General features: G+C 41.2%; 1 protein-coding gene and 1 long non-coding RNA gene across 6 annotated transcripts in view; one reads left to right on the top strand and one right to left on the bottom strand.

Annotated features, from left to right (window-relative positions):
* Nucleotides 1-15684, top strand: part of LOC145438137 (uncharacterized) — a 175630-nt gene extending 159946 nt beyond the window's left edge. For all 5 annotated transcript variants that reach the window (XM_080315510.1, XM_080315511.1, XM_080315514.1 and 2 more), the window contains one exon: nt 14500-15684. In XM_080315510.1, coding sequence (XP_080171636.1) covers nt 14500-15413 — 914 coding nt within the window. In that variant the 3' untranslated portion in view covers nt 15414-15684. The remainder of the gene's footprint in view (nt 1-14499) is intronic.
* The window catches only part of LOC145438166 (uncharacterized), a 357286-nt gene that overhangs the window by 151800 nt on the left and 187461 nt on the right, over nt 1-18025 (bottom strand). The window lies entirely within an intron of this gene.

Below are 18025 nucleotides of genomic sequence, written 5' to 3' on the forward strand. Positions count from 1 at the left end.
ACATGCGAATTGCGATTATAGTTAGACTCAATTCTGTGAAGAATATGTATTTATAATTTTCAAAAGGGGGCTCAAATACTGAATGCAAGAAATCTAGTGACAATGAATCATGCGAAGTACCGAGAAAATTTCAAGTCAAATAAATCTGCTATGAAATATTCTACTTCATGGTCATATACGAAGATCTGGGATAAATGTGGCTGACCCCTGGATACGTCAATGCCTCAGAACTGTTGTATTAGTCATCATCAAATTTCGCGGTCATGCTAACCAAATTTTGGTTGGCCTTGCAATTGTACCTGATGTCATAAATAATTTCGAGAATTACCTCGCAGGCCACACCTAACGTTCTCGTGTGCCAAATTTGGCCTGCGTGCCACGGGCTGGCCGCACCTGATCTGTATGGTTAATATTAACAGTGATTGGTGGTACATAAAAATTATATTGAAAATTCTTTGAAAGCAAATGTTTTCATGATAGAGAAGTTGGAGTCGGAGTCGGAGTCGAAGTCAAAGTCATTCTCACAAACTCCGACTCCGACTCCAGTCAGTATTTTGCCACCGACTCCGACTCCGACTCCAGCTATTATAGTTTTCACGACTCCGACTCCGACTCCGACTCCATCAAGCGAAAATTACCCCGACTCCGACTCCGACTCCACCGACTCCGACTCCGACTCCACAGCCCTGGTGTCAACCTCAAATTGATTCGCGGGCCGGACTCCAAAATGTCACCTCGTATTCATGTACTTGATTTCACATGAATACTTATCGCTCATATATATAAACGTAGTAGTATTTTGGATCATAAGGGTGTAGTAGGTGGGTAGTAGTAGGGTGTAGTAGGGACATATGATTATATAGCAGTTTGCGTTTTCATTGCAAATTAACACTCGGCAAAATATGTAAAATCTCGTAATTTTCAGACGCGCTGAGCGCGAAATATAAGCAGACTATATTTGTAACATGTTTCCATTCATGCCAGGGGTGTCAACCTCAAATTGTTTCGCGGGTCGGATTCCAAAATGTCACCTCGTCCGCATGTACTTGATTTTCCCATGAATACTTATCACTCATATATATATAAACGTAGTAGTATTTTGGATCATAGGGGTTATATTCTAGCATACCTGTATTCGTGAACAATTGAATTGACAAAATGTGCTATGATAGGCTGGCCGAAAAGAGTTATAAACCGCTAAAACAGAGGCACTATAAGGACGATATAAGCTGGCATATTTCGATGCTTCCCTTTTAGTCGTAATCTGGCGTTGAACCCACATATGCATTGTGAGATACAAAAGATTTAACTGTAAATGCGGACGTTGAAATTTGAATTGAACAGTGATTCTGTTGATCAGCGCAACACCGCAGTCGGGTGGTTCTGGCGTGGCATATGAAGATGATCAACGTTTGCTGCCCTGAAGGATTATTTAATGGAAGCATGTATCCTACAAGAAATCTCAACATTTTAGTTACAAATATGCGGATAATACCAACATTGTACTATTTACTCTAAATTGCTTCTCGGACCGGATTAAATCGTCTGGCGGGCCGAATGTTTAACACCCCTGATCTATGCAATTGTTCATTATAAGTCATATAAAATTAATTGCGCGTACTTTTAGATCGCCAATTCCGCGTTAAATGCTCGGGTTATTTCCTACAAAATGTTTCGAACTGGGTGCTTTAGCCCGCAGTGAGCAGCGTACTTCATTTAGATATCTAAGCAGGTCGGTATGGCTATTAGTGGCATTGTGTTGCCCTCTTGATGTGTAGTTAGTTACATCCTGTGTCATCTTGGGAATAGGCACGGACTTTTATTTTTGCATGGGGTGGAGGAAGGCGCGTAGCCGAGGGGTGTCGGAACCCCTCCTTTTGAAATTACCATGCTGACGCAAATATTCAGTTACAATTCAGCAAGCCGTATTATCCTTGTTACGCGGGGCCGCAACGAATTAGCGAGATTCGTCTGTGCACGCATATCGCATCGCACAATGCAAAGCGACGCGAGCTCCCGCTGAGATGATTGCCGCGCTCTCGGCATTCGTCACTGGACTGAGCAGTCAGTAACACGGCGCGACAATTCTAGAACACGAAAGACATACAAGAATGATGATTACAAAGGCGCGCGGCCAATCAGTAATCATCCCTTACCGCCAACACGATGGGTTTTTACTTTTACTTTGTACTAAGTAGCGTGTATCGCGACAATTGCGGTTGCTGATGAAAACATCGATTTTGACTGAATTGCCGCATTTCCCGATATACGTTCGCAGAGCATAATTGGATTACTATTGTGGGCACTGGAATAAATTCTCACTATAGCAGGCACACACAATAAAACACTGTTCCACTTCATGCTCCGAGAATATTGATCACAAGAATGGTTCACAGAATATTTTAAACGAGGCTTGCGGTCCTCATCGATGCAAATAACGCACTTCAATTTGTAGAAGGTGGACGTATATTTTGTCGTCAAATCGCGATAGGAGATTGTGATTTTCAGAGCTGGCGATAAAATCTACGTTTCTCACGACGAGGTCGAATTTGTACATCTAATAAGGATCGTTCGTTAGTTTGCTGAAATCAGCATCAGTACGCTGTGCGAAATACATAGTAGTGATCAATTTTATCGTACTGTACAATCGGTCAGCAAAGTTGCGCTGATAACGAAATTGCAGACATGCCGCAAACCAGCAATAATTGCAATTACAGGGAGCGGTAGTCATACCCAAATATCCAGATTCGGCAATGGCAACTAGCACGATTTTTCAGACGCGGGCATAAGTTTTAATCAAAAAGATACATAAACAGAAACGATATTACACTCAGAGATTGTTACTGTTTGGCGAAAGTGTTTCTGCGGACCGTAGCAGGCCTGTATGCGGACGCGCTAATTGAAACCACCGACGATAGTGCACATGAGATATCGATGAGCCATTTCGCATACAAATGATTCTCGCTAATTTGCAGTACGCAGCATAGATAATACGAATTAGTGAATTAGCATTTCAAAAGGACGGGATTTCTAGTTATAAATGAGAAACTCCCTGGCTATGCACCTGGGGCTTTTATGTCAACAACGCTCTGGTTGATATCAACCCGGGGCCTACGGCCTATACGTAGGCCCCTATCAGCCAGTCGAATTTGATCGTAAAATGGTGCGCTTTTAATGATCCACATGCTATTGGAGCAAGAGGAATATGGGCGCATGTCGCGACCTTTATTAAAAGAAATACATATCCCAAAGGTTCGAAATTCGATCCGCGACATGGTTGCGCTCGATAGAGTCCGTCCAGCAATGAAGATTATCGGAACATAGAAGGTTCCCGTTCAAACTAATCGAATAAATTCAGAATTTGCGCCACAGAGAATCTCATGCTGCATAAATTTTGACAACGTAATTCAACGCCGTGCACTACACAATGCGCAGTATTAATAACAAATCGAACACTGACAAGTGACACCGAGGGAATACGAGTGTAGGCCTACAAAGCAGACAAGAATTATTAGCCTACAGATGATAGCAAACGAGAAAGCGCTCAACTAATCAGTAATTCCTCATTGCAGGAATCCTCAACTTGCGTACAGCACAATGGGGTTCCAAGTCTGACATCGCGACAATTGTTTGCACATTAACACGACGTTTGTTCTGTATTTTTTGCATTTCCCGATAAAAGTTGGCAAAGCCTTGTTAGAATAATAAATATTGAATATGCGCAGTTTGCGCAGGAATGACTTTCAATTCTAAGACATACACAAACACACTGTCCTATTTTGCGCTCCAAGCCTCCACATAACGAGACTATCACGGAACTAACTCAAGATTATTTTGTAAACGAATATGGGCGTAAATACAACTAAATTAGGAGGAGAACGTGAATTCGCTTGTCTGGTCGAGAGAAGGTGCTATTTCTCAGCGCAAGCGTGTCAAAATCGACGTCGTAAACGAGGTTACTCGATTGTCTGATTACTAGTCACGGATGACAATTTATTGGGGCGTTTTACGCACGCACTAGTTCGTCGTCGCCAACGAAGTTGCGTATTCAATTATTCGCGCGTGTATCGGTTAATGGTAAATAGTTGGCATTTACGCGCTATCATGGAGTCGCTAACTGACAGCACTGATGATTTGAAATCACCGACGGTGGGCGTTCATTCTTATTGTATGGGGTGGCCGCCACCCCACAAATATGTCATGCCACCTCGTAACTCGGCGCCTATGATCTTGGGTATCTTTAACCTTGTTATTATCGACTACTAAATTTGACGGGTAGCCTATAAAGTAGTCGTAGCTTACGGTTCACAGCTGTAACACCAATGTATTCTTCGGCGAATGGACATTTCTATTGCCACGGCACAGTAATCATTATATTCAAGTGGTGATAGATCTGTTTCAATATTCGAAGGTAAATCGAACGCCGATTTAATTTGACTTTGATGATGACAAGATCAATAGCTTAGTAATCAGGACTATGCCCGAAACCCGTATCAGGCTATACTGCTCCAATGACCTAATATCAGATTGATATTTTTAAAATTCTAAAATATTCTATCTATAATTGTGACACTACGTCAAGTGTCCGCTAACTGCAAAAATTTAACACGACAGCTTTTGCGGAGTCCTGATGCATTTATACTCTCGCATGGTGTGTGCAACTAAATATACAACTACTATGCCAAGTACAGGAACAGTTTTATTCAAATATTTTATAATGTGATTTTTTTCGTGCCAGGCGAGAATTCATAATAGCGAATTACATTTCAACGATACGTGCGAAACGTCAGTCTGCAAGGTCCCGTCAAATTAGGCCTACTTGGAAATATATCGAACCCCCTATTATTGGTGCTGGGGCCCTTAGCGCTATCAAACAGTAGGAAATTGGCCCGCGAGAGCACATTTGAGTTTGAGACCACTGTTCTAAACAATCGCAACGACGCAGCACAATTACCGTAACAATAGTCCTTGCGTAGTTGCGATTGTTCAGAACAATGCCGATTTTCAGACTTTGACGGGCATTTCGAAGGTTTCCATTTTTGTGATCAGATTTTAGTGTAAATTATCAGAATTAGCGCGAATGTGGCTTTAAAATAAGATCAACGTTATTCAATTTGAGCGCTCGGGTCGTCATCTATGAGATTAGCAATTACGTTGCTATGTCGATTCATGCTATGAAGCGACAACAAATCTGCTTACTGTCGCATCGCTCGACCGTGAATTACGTGTTGTGCATATATCCGTAGGCTCGTTATCCATAGTTATACAGAGTCGTAACATTTTAACAATTTCAAAAATCCAGTTCCATTCCTAAACTTAATTTGTAAACACAACGAATAGACATGCCACATTTAGGCCTATATCAGCAAGTGATTATGTTCAGTAGATAGTATCAGCCACTCTTCGTATCATGGCAACTGAAACAAAAAAAAAACATATTCATGACATACAACATTTCCCAGCAATAGTGGTTCAGAGCGATAACCTCACATTTCTCACAGTGACTGTCGCAGAATAACCGATTTCGATGACATGGCTGTAAGAATATAGGCCAGTGGCGGCTCGACCTATAATGCAACTGCGGCATTGCCCCACCTAAAATTCAGTTCAATAACAATTCTTTACCATGTATAGACGCACACCAACCTATATATACCGAAATCACAGCGAAAATCGTATTCTTCTTGTCCTTTCGCTTGTAAATGCCCACATATAGCGAAGTCTCTGCGAAAATCGAATTCTCTTCTGTGTTACGGCTTTGCGAATGCCTAGCCGGCGCATGCCCAGGTAGCGCTCAAAACAAGCGTTCACTGTCTATTCTCTCAAAGCCGCGCACAATAAAGAAACGGTGATTTACTCTCTCCTATTCATAAAATTACCGAGCAACCGGGGACAATAGCTCTATGCCCCTAAGGTGTGATGTAACAATCGTATCTATAGCTGAACTCGGTTACCGTCATATGCGTTTAGTCGACCTTTGCTGGTATAGATCGATTTTGATGGTGTTTCACACCATGAAAACTCTTGAAATTTGGTATGTCATGTCGTGATGGTGGTATTTAATAGGGATGGTGTGAACCTCTGAAAGGTTCAGGTTCGTGTGAACGCGAACCTTTTTGAAAGGTTCTGTGTGAACGCGAACGTGAACCTCATGACGTCACGTGACGTCATATTGCTAATTCCAGCCCTATATTTGAATGTAGTGATAGCCTATATCAATGTACTGTACACGATACATAGCGACGACTCGGGCCACATAATGGCACAATGCTGAAGTCCATATTAACGTTTTAATCGTCTCTAAATGTATAAACTGAGGCAATCAAATGATATAATATTCCTATAAATCAATATCTTCCGTCGCTTTGCCGACAATTTCGACGAGGACTTGCCAGGGAATATAAGCTTACGGCTTAACGGTCCAGGCCAGACCGGAAAATGTATTCGCTGTCTGAGTATTGCTACACGGATATTGAGCAGAGTGTAAAACGGGTTTCTATACTTGCTACCGCTATTACCCCACTAACAAGTTATACAACAATAGCCAACATCCCAATCGCACGGACTTCGTTTTTATGATACAGTAAACATATGAAGACAAGATTGACCACGTAAGCTTGCTAGATTTTTATATCAGAAAACGATATCAATTGAATCAGCATCATTCGCTATCTACATGTAGTGTATTTCGCTCTTGATGTTGTGTGATTGCCGGTCAAGCTCACAGCAGAGAGTCACTAAATATTCACAAACGGAAAGCAGGATATTTCGAGCAAACTTTTGTTAGAAAGTAAGTAAAATTTTCGAAATTGTCAAGGTGTTGATTGTTTATGCTGCCAGTGCCATGCATAGAGTGGTCCGAAGTTGACATGCAATAAATTTGAACCAAATAAGTTATAATGAAGTGAAAATTGTAATATATATGAAAAAGGTTCACAGTGCAGAACCTACCAAGGTTCTGTTGTGAACGCGAACCTCAGAATTTCCGAGGTTCACACATAGAACGCGAACGTGAACCTCAAGTTCACACCATCCCTAGTATTTAACACTGCCCCAAGTTTCAGGGTTTCTACTCGAAGTTTAGGGTAGTAATTCCGTTTCCGAAGTTGAGTGTGTGCTGATCCGTCATGTATCGCAAACATATTTTACTCAAAAGCCGGTATTGGTATCCATTGATTTTGACGATGCTCAATACTGAGATAGGTTATGACATTTGGTACGGTAAGTCTTAATGTTAGTATCGAACGCTGTGCCAAATTGTAAGTTTGTCACTGAACTGTGTTAGTGGTGATTTCGTTTCCAAATTCGAGTGAGAGCTGACTCGTCATTTATCGCTAACGGATTATACGCAAAGCCGGTCTTGTTCTCTATTAATTTTAACGATGCTCCTTACCTAGATCCGTCATAAGCTTTTGCACGGTATGTCTTGATTTTAGTATCGAACGCTGTGCCAAGTCTCAAGGTTGACACTCAATGATTAGGGCAGTAATTTCGTTATCATGGTCGAGTATGGAGGAAATGTGCTCCGATCTGACACTTTAGCCTACAACGCATTGCGGATTTCACGCAAAAGTCGGTGTATCTGTGGTAACGTTAACTGAGATGATGTTATCATTCTTAGTTTGCATTCAAATATTTACTTCGATATTATATTCTCCAATGTCAATTTCACCGTGAAATTGTGGCCTTCAAGCCATTTGCTTACAACCCCCTGTCAAGCGCGATAGCTATTTCGTTTTCGATGGCGGTTAGCAGCTGATCACTTGATCAGCCTATTCCTCAGTAAATTTTACGCGAAATTCGGTACTGGTCTGTTCGCATTAATTTTGACAGTGCACCATGCCGAAAAGGGCCATGAGGCCACTTCTCGATGATGTAATGTAACAGTGTACTAAGTTAAAGGCTTTCATCAACGTATTTATTCGGTGAACTATTTTTCAAAGTCGATTTCGCAGCAGACCTATAGACAGAAAAAAAGTCGTATGTGTCGTGTTACAGTCTCCAGTTCCAATGCCAAAATCTCCTATGCTGTACCGAGACCGAATTTCCGAGGCTGCTATTCTTAGTTCTTCAGAATGATGTTTTGATTTCATTATGACAGGTCCAATCTATGAGATAATAATTGCGGATCTGTCCGAACTCGTTGGCCTTTCCAATTTGGCTTACGCCAGTGGTTCCCAACCTTTTTCGGTGTCGGGGCCAAATTTAGAATTTCAGAGTACGGTCGGGGCCGCACGAATACCAGGGCAATGAAACGGACCCAAAATAGTCATCAAAATATAAAAATTGGCATTGTTCCGATCAATCGCTTGAAGCCATTGGCCATTGTTATGGTCATTGTGTTGCTGCGCTCCATTGGTCAGAGCAATCGACCTTTGGTGGCTATTTCGGAGCAGTTTTATTGCGCTGGCAAGATTTAAATTCTAAATTTTGGAATCAGTACGACAGTAGCTTTCAAATTATTTGGGCGCTTGGGTCGTGAGCTGTAAGACTACCAATTATGTTGCTTTCGGGGACATTTAGTAAGTCAGCTTTCATTGCCTAAACGCGCGAAGCACGAAAATTTTCTGTAATTCATAATTGAATTGGTCAATATGATCGGGAATCGCAAATATAATGGTATCAATTTTTATCCTCCCTCTGCTCATGTAATCAGTCTTACAGGTAGAGCCGAGGGAGTTGTGCTTGAAAAGGTAGGACCGCTCAATAATAATTAAACATCTCGGGGCGTATATCCATTGGCAGGAACGAACGAGCACTTCGTGAGCCCCCTCCCACCCAAAAAAATATAGTGAAAAACCTACTCCTATCACCTTGTTCGCTTTTACCACGAAATTAGCTGTACCGTTAAGTGAGCCAGAACCAGGCGCGAAATTTTCGATAATTTATGATAAAATCGGTCAATATTATTGGAAATTGCATATATATTGCTTTCAATTTCTTTTCCTCGTTGCTCACGTAATCATATTTACCGGTAGAGCTAAGTGAGGTGTCTTGGACACTGTAGAACCCGTTGATATGACCCCGTAACATGATGTTATTTCGTGACCTCCTGTCTGCTATATCAAAAAAATATAGAATAGCCTAACCGTAGGCTACTAAACTAAAAGACGCACACTATTTCAAATTGGTATTTCTTCACTGGAATATAATTTGTTCCTGCGGGATGATATGTGTCTTGTGAGGTTCAGATTGCCGAGAGAGTATTTTGTATATATAATGAAGCTTCGGTCAGCGTAAGGTCAGTCCTTTACGGCCAATGTTTCTCGCTGCCAATCGATCTGACACACTTCTTGGAGTCGCATGTTACATGGCGTAAAACTTAATATGTCTTGGTGCGTCGTGGCGCGGTAATGGCAAACGCCGATATGCCCATTTCGATAAATATATTTTTTTGGGGGGGGGGGGGGATGAGTACCTAAAAGTCAAGATATTTGGCCGCATGAAATCACGCCTAGAGTAAAAAGATGCACAAATTTTGAAAAAATACTCTATAATTTATGCTTATTCAAGAAATAATTTTGAGCCCCCTTCGAACTACCCCCCCCCCCAATTGGAGGGTGTGGCGTGCCGCAGTTATGGTCCTGTCTCTATCTATATCTATAGCGTTCAACTGGAAAGTTAGGGCACATTGCATTGAAACAGCAGCGACGTGACGTTAGCAGTCTACTCACGACTTTCCTGCAATCCTAATTAGAAACTCCAGACTCCAAGCCAAGTACGTGCATTTTATAAATATAAAATTTTATTGTTTGTCAATATGCGATTTCTTAATATTTTGTGGGGGCTGCAAGAAGGCTATCTGCGGGCCGCATGCGGCCCTCGGGTCCGCGGTTAGGAATCACTGGCTTACGCTATCTCTCGAGTTATAGTCATTTCCATTTCTGAAGATAATTAGTCAGGTCTAGTGCGAACATGAACCGTGTTGAATCTGCGTTCCGTACGCCGTTTACGCAGTTACCACACTTCAAGTCACAGCTCACCGGCGGAGCTCTCGTGACACATACGTTAAAATCACTGTTGCCGGGAAATTCATGTTACCGTACCATCATTGAGTTACTTGTTTACGTTGGAAAACGCCATCGTGACGTCATCTTGATAAAAAGTCGCTTGCAGCCCTTGCCCCACCACCCGATATCAGAGATGCCACTCCTGGGTTTTCCCACCCATAGATCTGGGATTTTTGAGCATCACCTGGGTTTCTGGGATTTTATCCTTGAAATCTGTTTTTTTTTCAACATCCAGTTCGCCAGGTCAGTTTTACGCTCAAAAATTAATTATTAGATTAGTATGGTCGCAATATCGTAAAATGCACGCACTTCAGTTCGCCATTGTCAATGGATTTTGCTGTCATTGTAACGACAGAGTGTTGAGAATATATTTCACTACTTAAATTAGTCTTCGGCTTGATGCGATGGAGCCTCATTGAATGGTAACTTCCAGATCGCAGAAAGTCATGTTCATATAGATTATAGAACGATTGCCAGTAGGGCAGTAGCGAACTCGGCACTTCGCACTTGGTGAACAATTTGGCATGCATCGATAATTATCATGTAACTGTAGGGTTTATTGCACATTGCACAAGCACATGAACAGACCAGGTGATGATCCGACTAATATAATCCCATTGTTATCTGAGTATAGGCCTATTTATAGTTCCGACAGGGACTCTCAGAGAGAGAGAGAGAGAGAGAGAGAGAGAGAGTTAGTTAGTTGGACACCCCCAGCAAGTTAATTAGAGCCATTGGTTATCAGCACATTCGAACCATAACCCGAAGTCCCTAATACTTAGGCTTACCATATTTTGGAAATCTAAAAGGGGGACACTTTTTCAGAAATTTACGACTTGCAAAACCGGAGAAGAATTCTCAAAAACCGGTGAATTTTCCCCACTTTGTGATTGGTTGACTAAAAAAAAGGTCATCTTTCCGCTCAGATCTCAAAATACCGTTTTTCTCTCCACATTGCCAGTTGGATGACTGAAAAAAAAGGTCATCTTTTCGCTCAGAGCTAAAATCACCGTTTTTCGCTCCGAAATACCCGCCGGAGCGTCACTTCGGTGCTAATTTGCGGCATATCACTCGCAATTTGCTCTAAATCTGACGTAAATTTTCAAAAAAGAGGACGTATGATAAGCCTATACCTTACGGCCTTAAAAAGCGAGGCGTTTGGCTGACTGGTCGGGACGCCTGGACAAGACGTTAAAAAGCGGGACTGTCCCGCCTAAAACGGGACGTATGGTAAGCCTACTAATACTTACCCTTAATTTCATGATTTGGCAGTTATTTATTTCCACTATACATTGGTCTGTGATTATTCCAAATAAAAGTGATTGTCGTAGGATTAATCAATCAAAAGCTACTTTCAATCTGTTCAGGTCGCTGAAAATACAAGAAATCATCCTTAGAAATAGGGAATGGATGGCATTGCATTGAACTTTCGCAGCGCGATGATATAATTAGTACCGGTACACTATTATTAAGCATTCACGCTGCACCCCAATTGTTTCATTGCGATGTGTCGAGAGGAAAACAACATGTTTTTGTGTGATTCGCAGTGTTAACCAAGCAAAATGTGTATAATGAACTGTTGTAAATTCAATATCAAAGTCTTCAATGACTGTATGAGTGTATACGACGACTATCAGGCTCCATTTCACAGCTATCTCGTGTCTTTTGAGTGAAATATAGATCTGGGTTTTTCTGGGTTTATTTCGCCTCCACATCTGGGTTTTTCCGAAATATCCCAGTGGCATCTCTGGCCGATATTGTCACGAGCCGCCACTGATATAGGCCACACCACCACAGCCATTAAAAGGTTGTGAATCATTAGCGTGTAGCCATGGAGACATGGCCGGTTTGTGCTGACGCTCACGGGGAACACGGGCTGATATCAGGGTTGCCAGACATCTTCTGCGAAAAAGGGCCAAACAGCGCCGGAAAAGGGGCCAAATTGGCCAATAAAAGGGCCAAATTGTTCAATAACGTCAATAACGCTGCAACATTACCCATAGACACCTGGAATTCCAGTTTTATATTGTTGATACTGTTGTAGGACACCAAATCCACTACCGGCAACTACACTGGATCCAACTACAATAACTTCTTCATTATTTCAAGCCTTTTCCGACTGAATATAAAATCGTAAAATAAAACTTTTTGTGCTATAATATGAGAGTGATTAAATTTGATGAGTTTTAATTAAACATCGAGAGAATAGTTTCTTTACATTTGAAACTTATCCAACTTATCTACCGAATTTTTAGGTTTTACACCAAAAAACTCCAAGGTTATGTTGATTTTTTTTCTTTGAAATTTTTATCAATCATTAAGTACTATAAGGGTGCTCTTCTTCAGACTTTTTCTGCTACATAGCTTCCAGCCATGTTCGCTGCTTTTTCGTCCACCTGTTCACAAATCTGTATTTACAATTCCAACACAGTCTACATTCTACAAAAACAAATCCAAATCTTCTACAGTGTTTCCACTCGAATCTTTGACATTGGCATAAACATTGTTAGCCCAATTTGCGAGACAGATTTATTTTAATAGTTAGTTTGACGGTATGTCCCAACTGTTTCCAAAAAGGGCCAAAAATTGAAAATAAAGGGCCAAGGGGCCAAATTATTATTTGGGGGCCAACTGTCTCTAAAAAGGGCCAAATTTCACGAATTTGGCCCCGAAAGGGCCAATCTGGCAACCCTGGCTGATATGCAGCTTGAGTAAGCCTACTGCTGAGTACTGTTATCGCAGTGTATTGGAAATGCGAAATGGTGTTGAAGCGTGAAGCCTATACTGCATCACTTATGCGTTGTAAATGTAAACATGACGTATCCTTTGACATTAGTCAAGACTTAGTACAAAATTGTCTGGACTGAATAGATCACACTTTCATATGGCATTACAGTAAAGCGGTATCTGCAATTTTGTTCCGTCTGTTTACAGTACCCTACCGCAGGTTCGTGAATCTCGTTACTAAAACAACTTTAGGGAGTCTTAACAATATAAACACAAGATAATTCAGACATCTTCATAATATTATATCAACAAGCCATTTGGGGTACAGAACTTCAGAATAATGCGAGACAATAACTTCATATTGTTAATTCATATGCTAAAAGCTGTTCGACTGTATCTCATCAGTAGCGGACGTCAGTAAAGGCTGCTGCACACTGGCTTTGCGACACGACTAAAACAGGTAATTCCCCGATCGTGTCGCGCTCACGATCGCGGTAGTTGCGTTCTGCTGCACACTGGGACACCGAGTCGTACACTCGTAACGTAGGCCTATCTGTTCTGAACCAGCTTAATGATTTCGTAACAGTATAGGTTCTTGGTTATTACTTTTGAAGAACACATCAAGATACTTCCTACACATATGTGTTTTCTATGTGTACTGACAGCATTTTGCTGATGCTCCGAATTTTGATAAGGAATACACCATAATGCCACTAAGATATTCTCAAATTCGAAAACTCAGTTTATCATTTCAACTCAAGACGCAGATGCCCAATATACAGTACCCAAGATACAAAGAATATAAGCAAGAAGGTGTCTAATCATGGATACGCCCTAACATACTCCATCAATCAGATATCTTTATAATACACAGGCCTACTCTTCTTGGCCTACCGGTACTTTCGTAATGTCAAGCATGTCAGCGGTATTGGCGGGCTAGCGGTCATGTTCTCTGTTATTCATCTTGTATTGTGAACATATCGTAATTTAATAATCAAATATATCTTCATTTCGTTCATCCACCTTCAAGTTATCAACTTGAGGTTGAATCATTCTTTTTCTGGGCTTGTTGGATATCATACAGCGCCCTGAGTCAATCCCAAGATAAATTACGCATCTGGTACACGAGTATGTTAAATTAGGAAGTTGAACGATTAGAAAAGATTGCAACAGCACCGTCGCAATAAGAGCGCGTGCTTATTTTCTACGGCGGCTGAGCCCGCAACTCGCGACAAAGTTGGATTTTTTCAACTTTGTCGGCGAGTTGCGTAGCCCGCTCGCCGACGCTTTGTTGCGTAGTCTGGCGACGCGGTGTGCATGGTTTTGTCACAGACAGGCGCGATTCTCTCGTTTTGTCGTGTCGCGAGAGCCAGTGTGCAGCAGCCTTAATAGGGTCAATCAAATTAAAAATGCAGGAAACAATTTGTCTGTATGACGTAATAATAACTAAACATACAACTAGTAGACAGGCGAGATACGGTAGTAACGATACGAAGCAAACGTTAACGAGTACATATTCGGTTATAAATAACCGAAAACAACACCAGTCTCAAGGCTACAGCTTTTTCGTGCATATGAAAAAATAGTTAATAGCAAGGCATTTCTAACCTATACTTTGAAGGTTTTTGGGTTTTACTACCAACCAATGACTAAAACATACACTAAACTAAGGAAGATTTCCCATTCCGAACTTGATTTATTGCTAGACACATCTCGAATAATAACAAGCTTCATAAACGTTTCATGATATTCATATTCACAGAATACAGAGCAAAGGTTCGCTTATCATCTGGAAATGACAGCAGCGGACGGGTCGAGATCCAGCATGACAATCTATGGGGAACAATATGTGGTGACGGATGGGGATGGAATGAATCTAATGTCATTTGTAGAATGCTCGGTTTTCGCTATGCCCATTCTTTTTACACACATGGTTCGGGAAGGGGAAAGATTTGGTTGGATGACGTTTCCTGTACCGGAAGTGAGTCTACCATTGTTGCTTGCCAAAAGAGCGGATTGGGCGTACACAATTGCACCCACGATAACGACATCGGTGTTATATGCAGAAACGTGGTATCGGCGCGATTAGTAGATGGGAATGACACGTCAGGGCGAGTGGAGCTTTTCCTAAATGGTGAATGGGGTAGCGTTTGTAATGACGATTGGGATTTGACCGAGGCAAATATTGTGTGTCATATGCTCAGCCTGGGCAACGCTTCAGCAGCTGATTCAGCTGTAGAAAATAATGGCTCCATTTCACTGGATAGCGTTAGTTGCACTGGAGAAGAAATTAATATTATGGAATGTACTCATGGAGGAATAGGCGGCCATAATTGCAGCGACGAAAGACGCGCGGGAGTGGTGTGTAGATCAGTACGGCTATCCTCTGGAACCGTCTCTTCGGGACGTGTGGAGATTTCCCACGGCGGAGAGTGGGGAACAATATGTGACGATAGCTGGGATAGAAAGGACGGCCACGTCATTTGCCGGATGTTAGGATTTAGTGAAGCTCTAAGTGTTGACACATACCGTTACCATGGAAGGGGGCGAATTTGGCTCGATCAGGTTGATTGCACCGGCAGTGAGACATCTATTTTTGAATGTCAAAAAAACAATTGGGGAGATCACGATTGCGGCCACGGCGAGGATGCCGGTGTCTATTGCAGGGAATATTGATGTGATGCCATGACGATCGTATTAGGTCCACAAAAATCCTGATTAAGTTTGGATTTTCATTATTTCGTATTGTCACACGGGCATTTCTCGAAAAGAAATGTTGACACTTTGTAGCGGAGTTGGAAGACTCGAATAAACTTTTTCGTATGACTTGACCTATTATTATATTCATTAATCACAGTGTTACTGGTAAATGCACACATAATCCGGGGAGCAACCTGCTCCCGAAGGAATATGGCGAGATTGAATAAAAATGCAAAAAGTTCAATAATAGAGTCAAATTGCCATTTCTATGCATTACATGAAGAGGTAAGAGTACAGAATTGCAGTATATGAAGAATTTACAAGGTTGCAGAGGAAAAGATGATAGAAAATGAAGAATTGAAATTACAGAAATTATGCTGTGATTTTCGAGTACAAGGGAAATTTTGTCTAGTGGTGCATTCAAGGTCTCGCTAGAAATATGCACAGTGCCCAATAAAGTGATCTTCTGGATCATGTCGAATCGAACGCTTCCCGGAATTTTTTTGATACGTACCATGAGGTTTTAGCTTACAACTAGGGCTGGGCAAAATCGAGTACCTGAGTGATTCGATTCTGAATCACGTAATATGCTTCGAGTCGAGTCGAGTAATCGAGTATCAATCATTATGACGTCATAACATAATGTAATATGTCAAAGTTCAAATTTGTACCTTTTATGCGACCAAAAAGAATATAATGCCTGTTATCCATCTCATTGAAGATACTTTCGGCCATGTACCGATTTCATTGCACTTAGTAACAATGTTGTGGGATGATAATGACTTCAGAAATGTGCTATTTCTAGTACGGCTCGTAGCGTGTATTAAGTGCCTCGTATGCTACGATATGGCCAATCAAAGTTGGAAAGTTTCAACAGTGAAAATTAGTATCGAAACCATAATACTGGTTGATACATTAACTTTTAGTGGCGAGGAGCGTATAATTTCAGTACTCGAAAAAATCGTATTTTACTACTCGACTCGAATCATTAAAATTAATACTCGATTCAGATTCGAGTACTCGAATCATTGTGCCCAGCCCTACTCATGACTCGAGTCATCCTAACACTGGTGTCCAACTGTCTATAACTCATTATTTCGACAACTTATGCCAAGCACAAAAAATATTTTTTAAATAAATATTTAAAAATATGACTTTTTCGTGGCAAACGGGAATGGGAAACGGGAACATTATAGTGTATGGACTGCCAGTCTGTGCAAGGTCCGTCAAATAAGGCCTATACTTGGAAATACATATTGTACCTCTATTTTATGCTGCTGCCCGCCGCGTCATCAGAAACTACGGAATTGGCCCGCGAGCAAGTTTTAGTTTGAGACCCGTGATCGAGACGATGATACTATTGCTGCTCTTATGTTTTGGGTCAATAATACAAAGAATAAATGTTGCTTGTGTAGCTTGTATGTGTATTTTAATACTTTTCCAATCCCGGGAAATCCCGGAAAAATCTCGATCCCGGGATTTCAAATTTGATCCCCAAGTCCCAACCCTAGCTCAATCCGCAGCTTTTGACAGTCCATGCGAACGAATTAAGACTGTATTAAAAACTACTTACTTACTTGAGTAGATTTAAAGTCAGACAATTCTACTTCTAATTCAAGTAGTTTTAGGTGGATTATTGAAGAAGTACTTCTACTCGTACTTGAGTTAGATCTTTGTCGTCGCTACTTCTACTTCTACTTGAGTAGCTTTCTTCACTACTTTGACCACCTCTGGACTGTGTGTTGAGGAAAAACAGTGGTTGCTTTTTTCCTTGATACCATATTAAACTCTCTTGGATAGAAAAAAAAACAAGTTTCGTTAATATATAGCTCGAGTCCGCGGAAATATCGGCAAGCTCGAGAGTAGTCCACAGGTCAGAAAGATTGGGAATCACTGGTTCACTCCGATGTTATGTATGAATTTAGACTCAGCTGGCTTCAGAAACACACCACTATTTCGAAAAATCCCAAACAGCGGATCACAAATACAGAACTTCAATGCATTGCCAAGGTATAATGAAAATAATATCGACGACAGGGGCAAATGGTTGCTCAACCTTGTGCAGGATATTTTCGGGATCCGCGTTTTAACATTTGAGTAGGACACAGGATCCGGATTGCATCAGGATTCCATTTTATCGTACAGGATTGGATCCGGATCCCGAAAAACCATGATCCTTACATCTCTAATCTCCCCTACAAAAAGTTAGCACACGAAAATTACGAAGTAGCGAAGTCACAAGATATGACGAACTAGCAGTAGCGGAAAATTTGAATAACATTAGTAAGGGTTGCAAGTAGAGGAAATTACTTGAGTACTTTTAAAAGGTAGAAGTAATTCGTTGCTGATCTTCTCTGCAAACTACATGACAGTGAAGCAGAAGACTCTCCTATTGGCTATGGAGTTGTTCAGAATCGACCGACTTTCAAAAAGTCGTGGTTTTCAGTCCGTATCTCATGCCTTATGCTTTGAAAACGTATTCTAGCTACTTTGTTCTATAACTCATCCTATACACCTGTGTGAATGTTGAGCTTGCAGAATATCGGCTACAAATGGAGGATTCTTCTAAAATGTGAGTGTGCGAGTAT

This window comes from Botryllus schlosseri, chromosome 4 (assembly GCF_051294905.1).
Source record: "Botryllus schlosseri isolate E-star chromosome 4, Bs_hap1, whole genome shotgun sequence".
NCBI classification, from domain to species: Eukaryota; Metazoa; Chordata; class Ascidiacea; order Stolidobranchia; family Styelidae; genus Botryllus; species Botryllus schlosseri.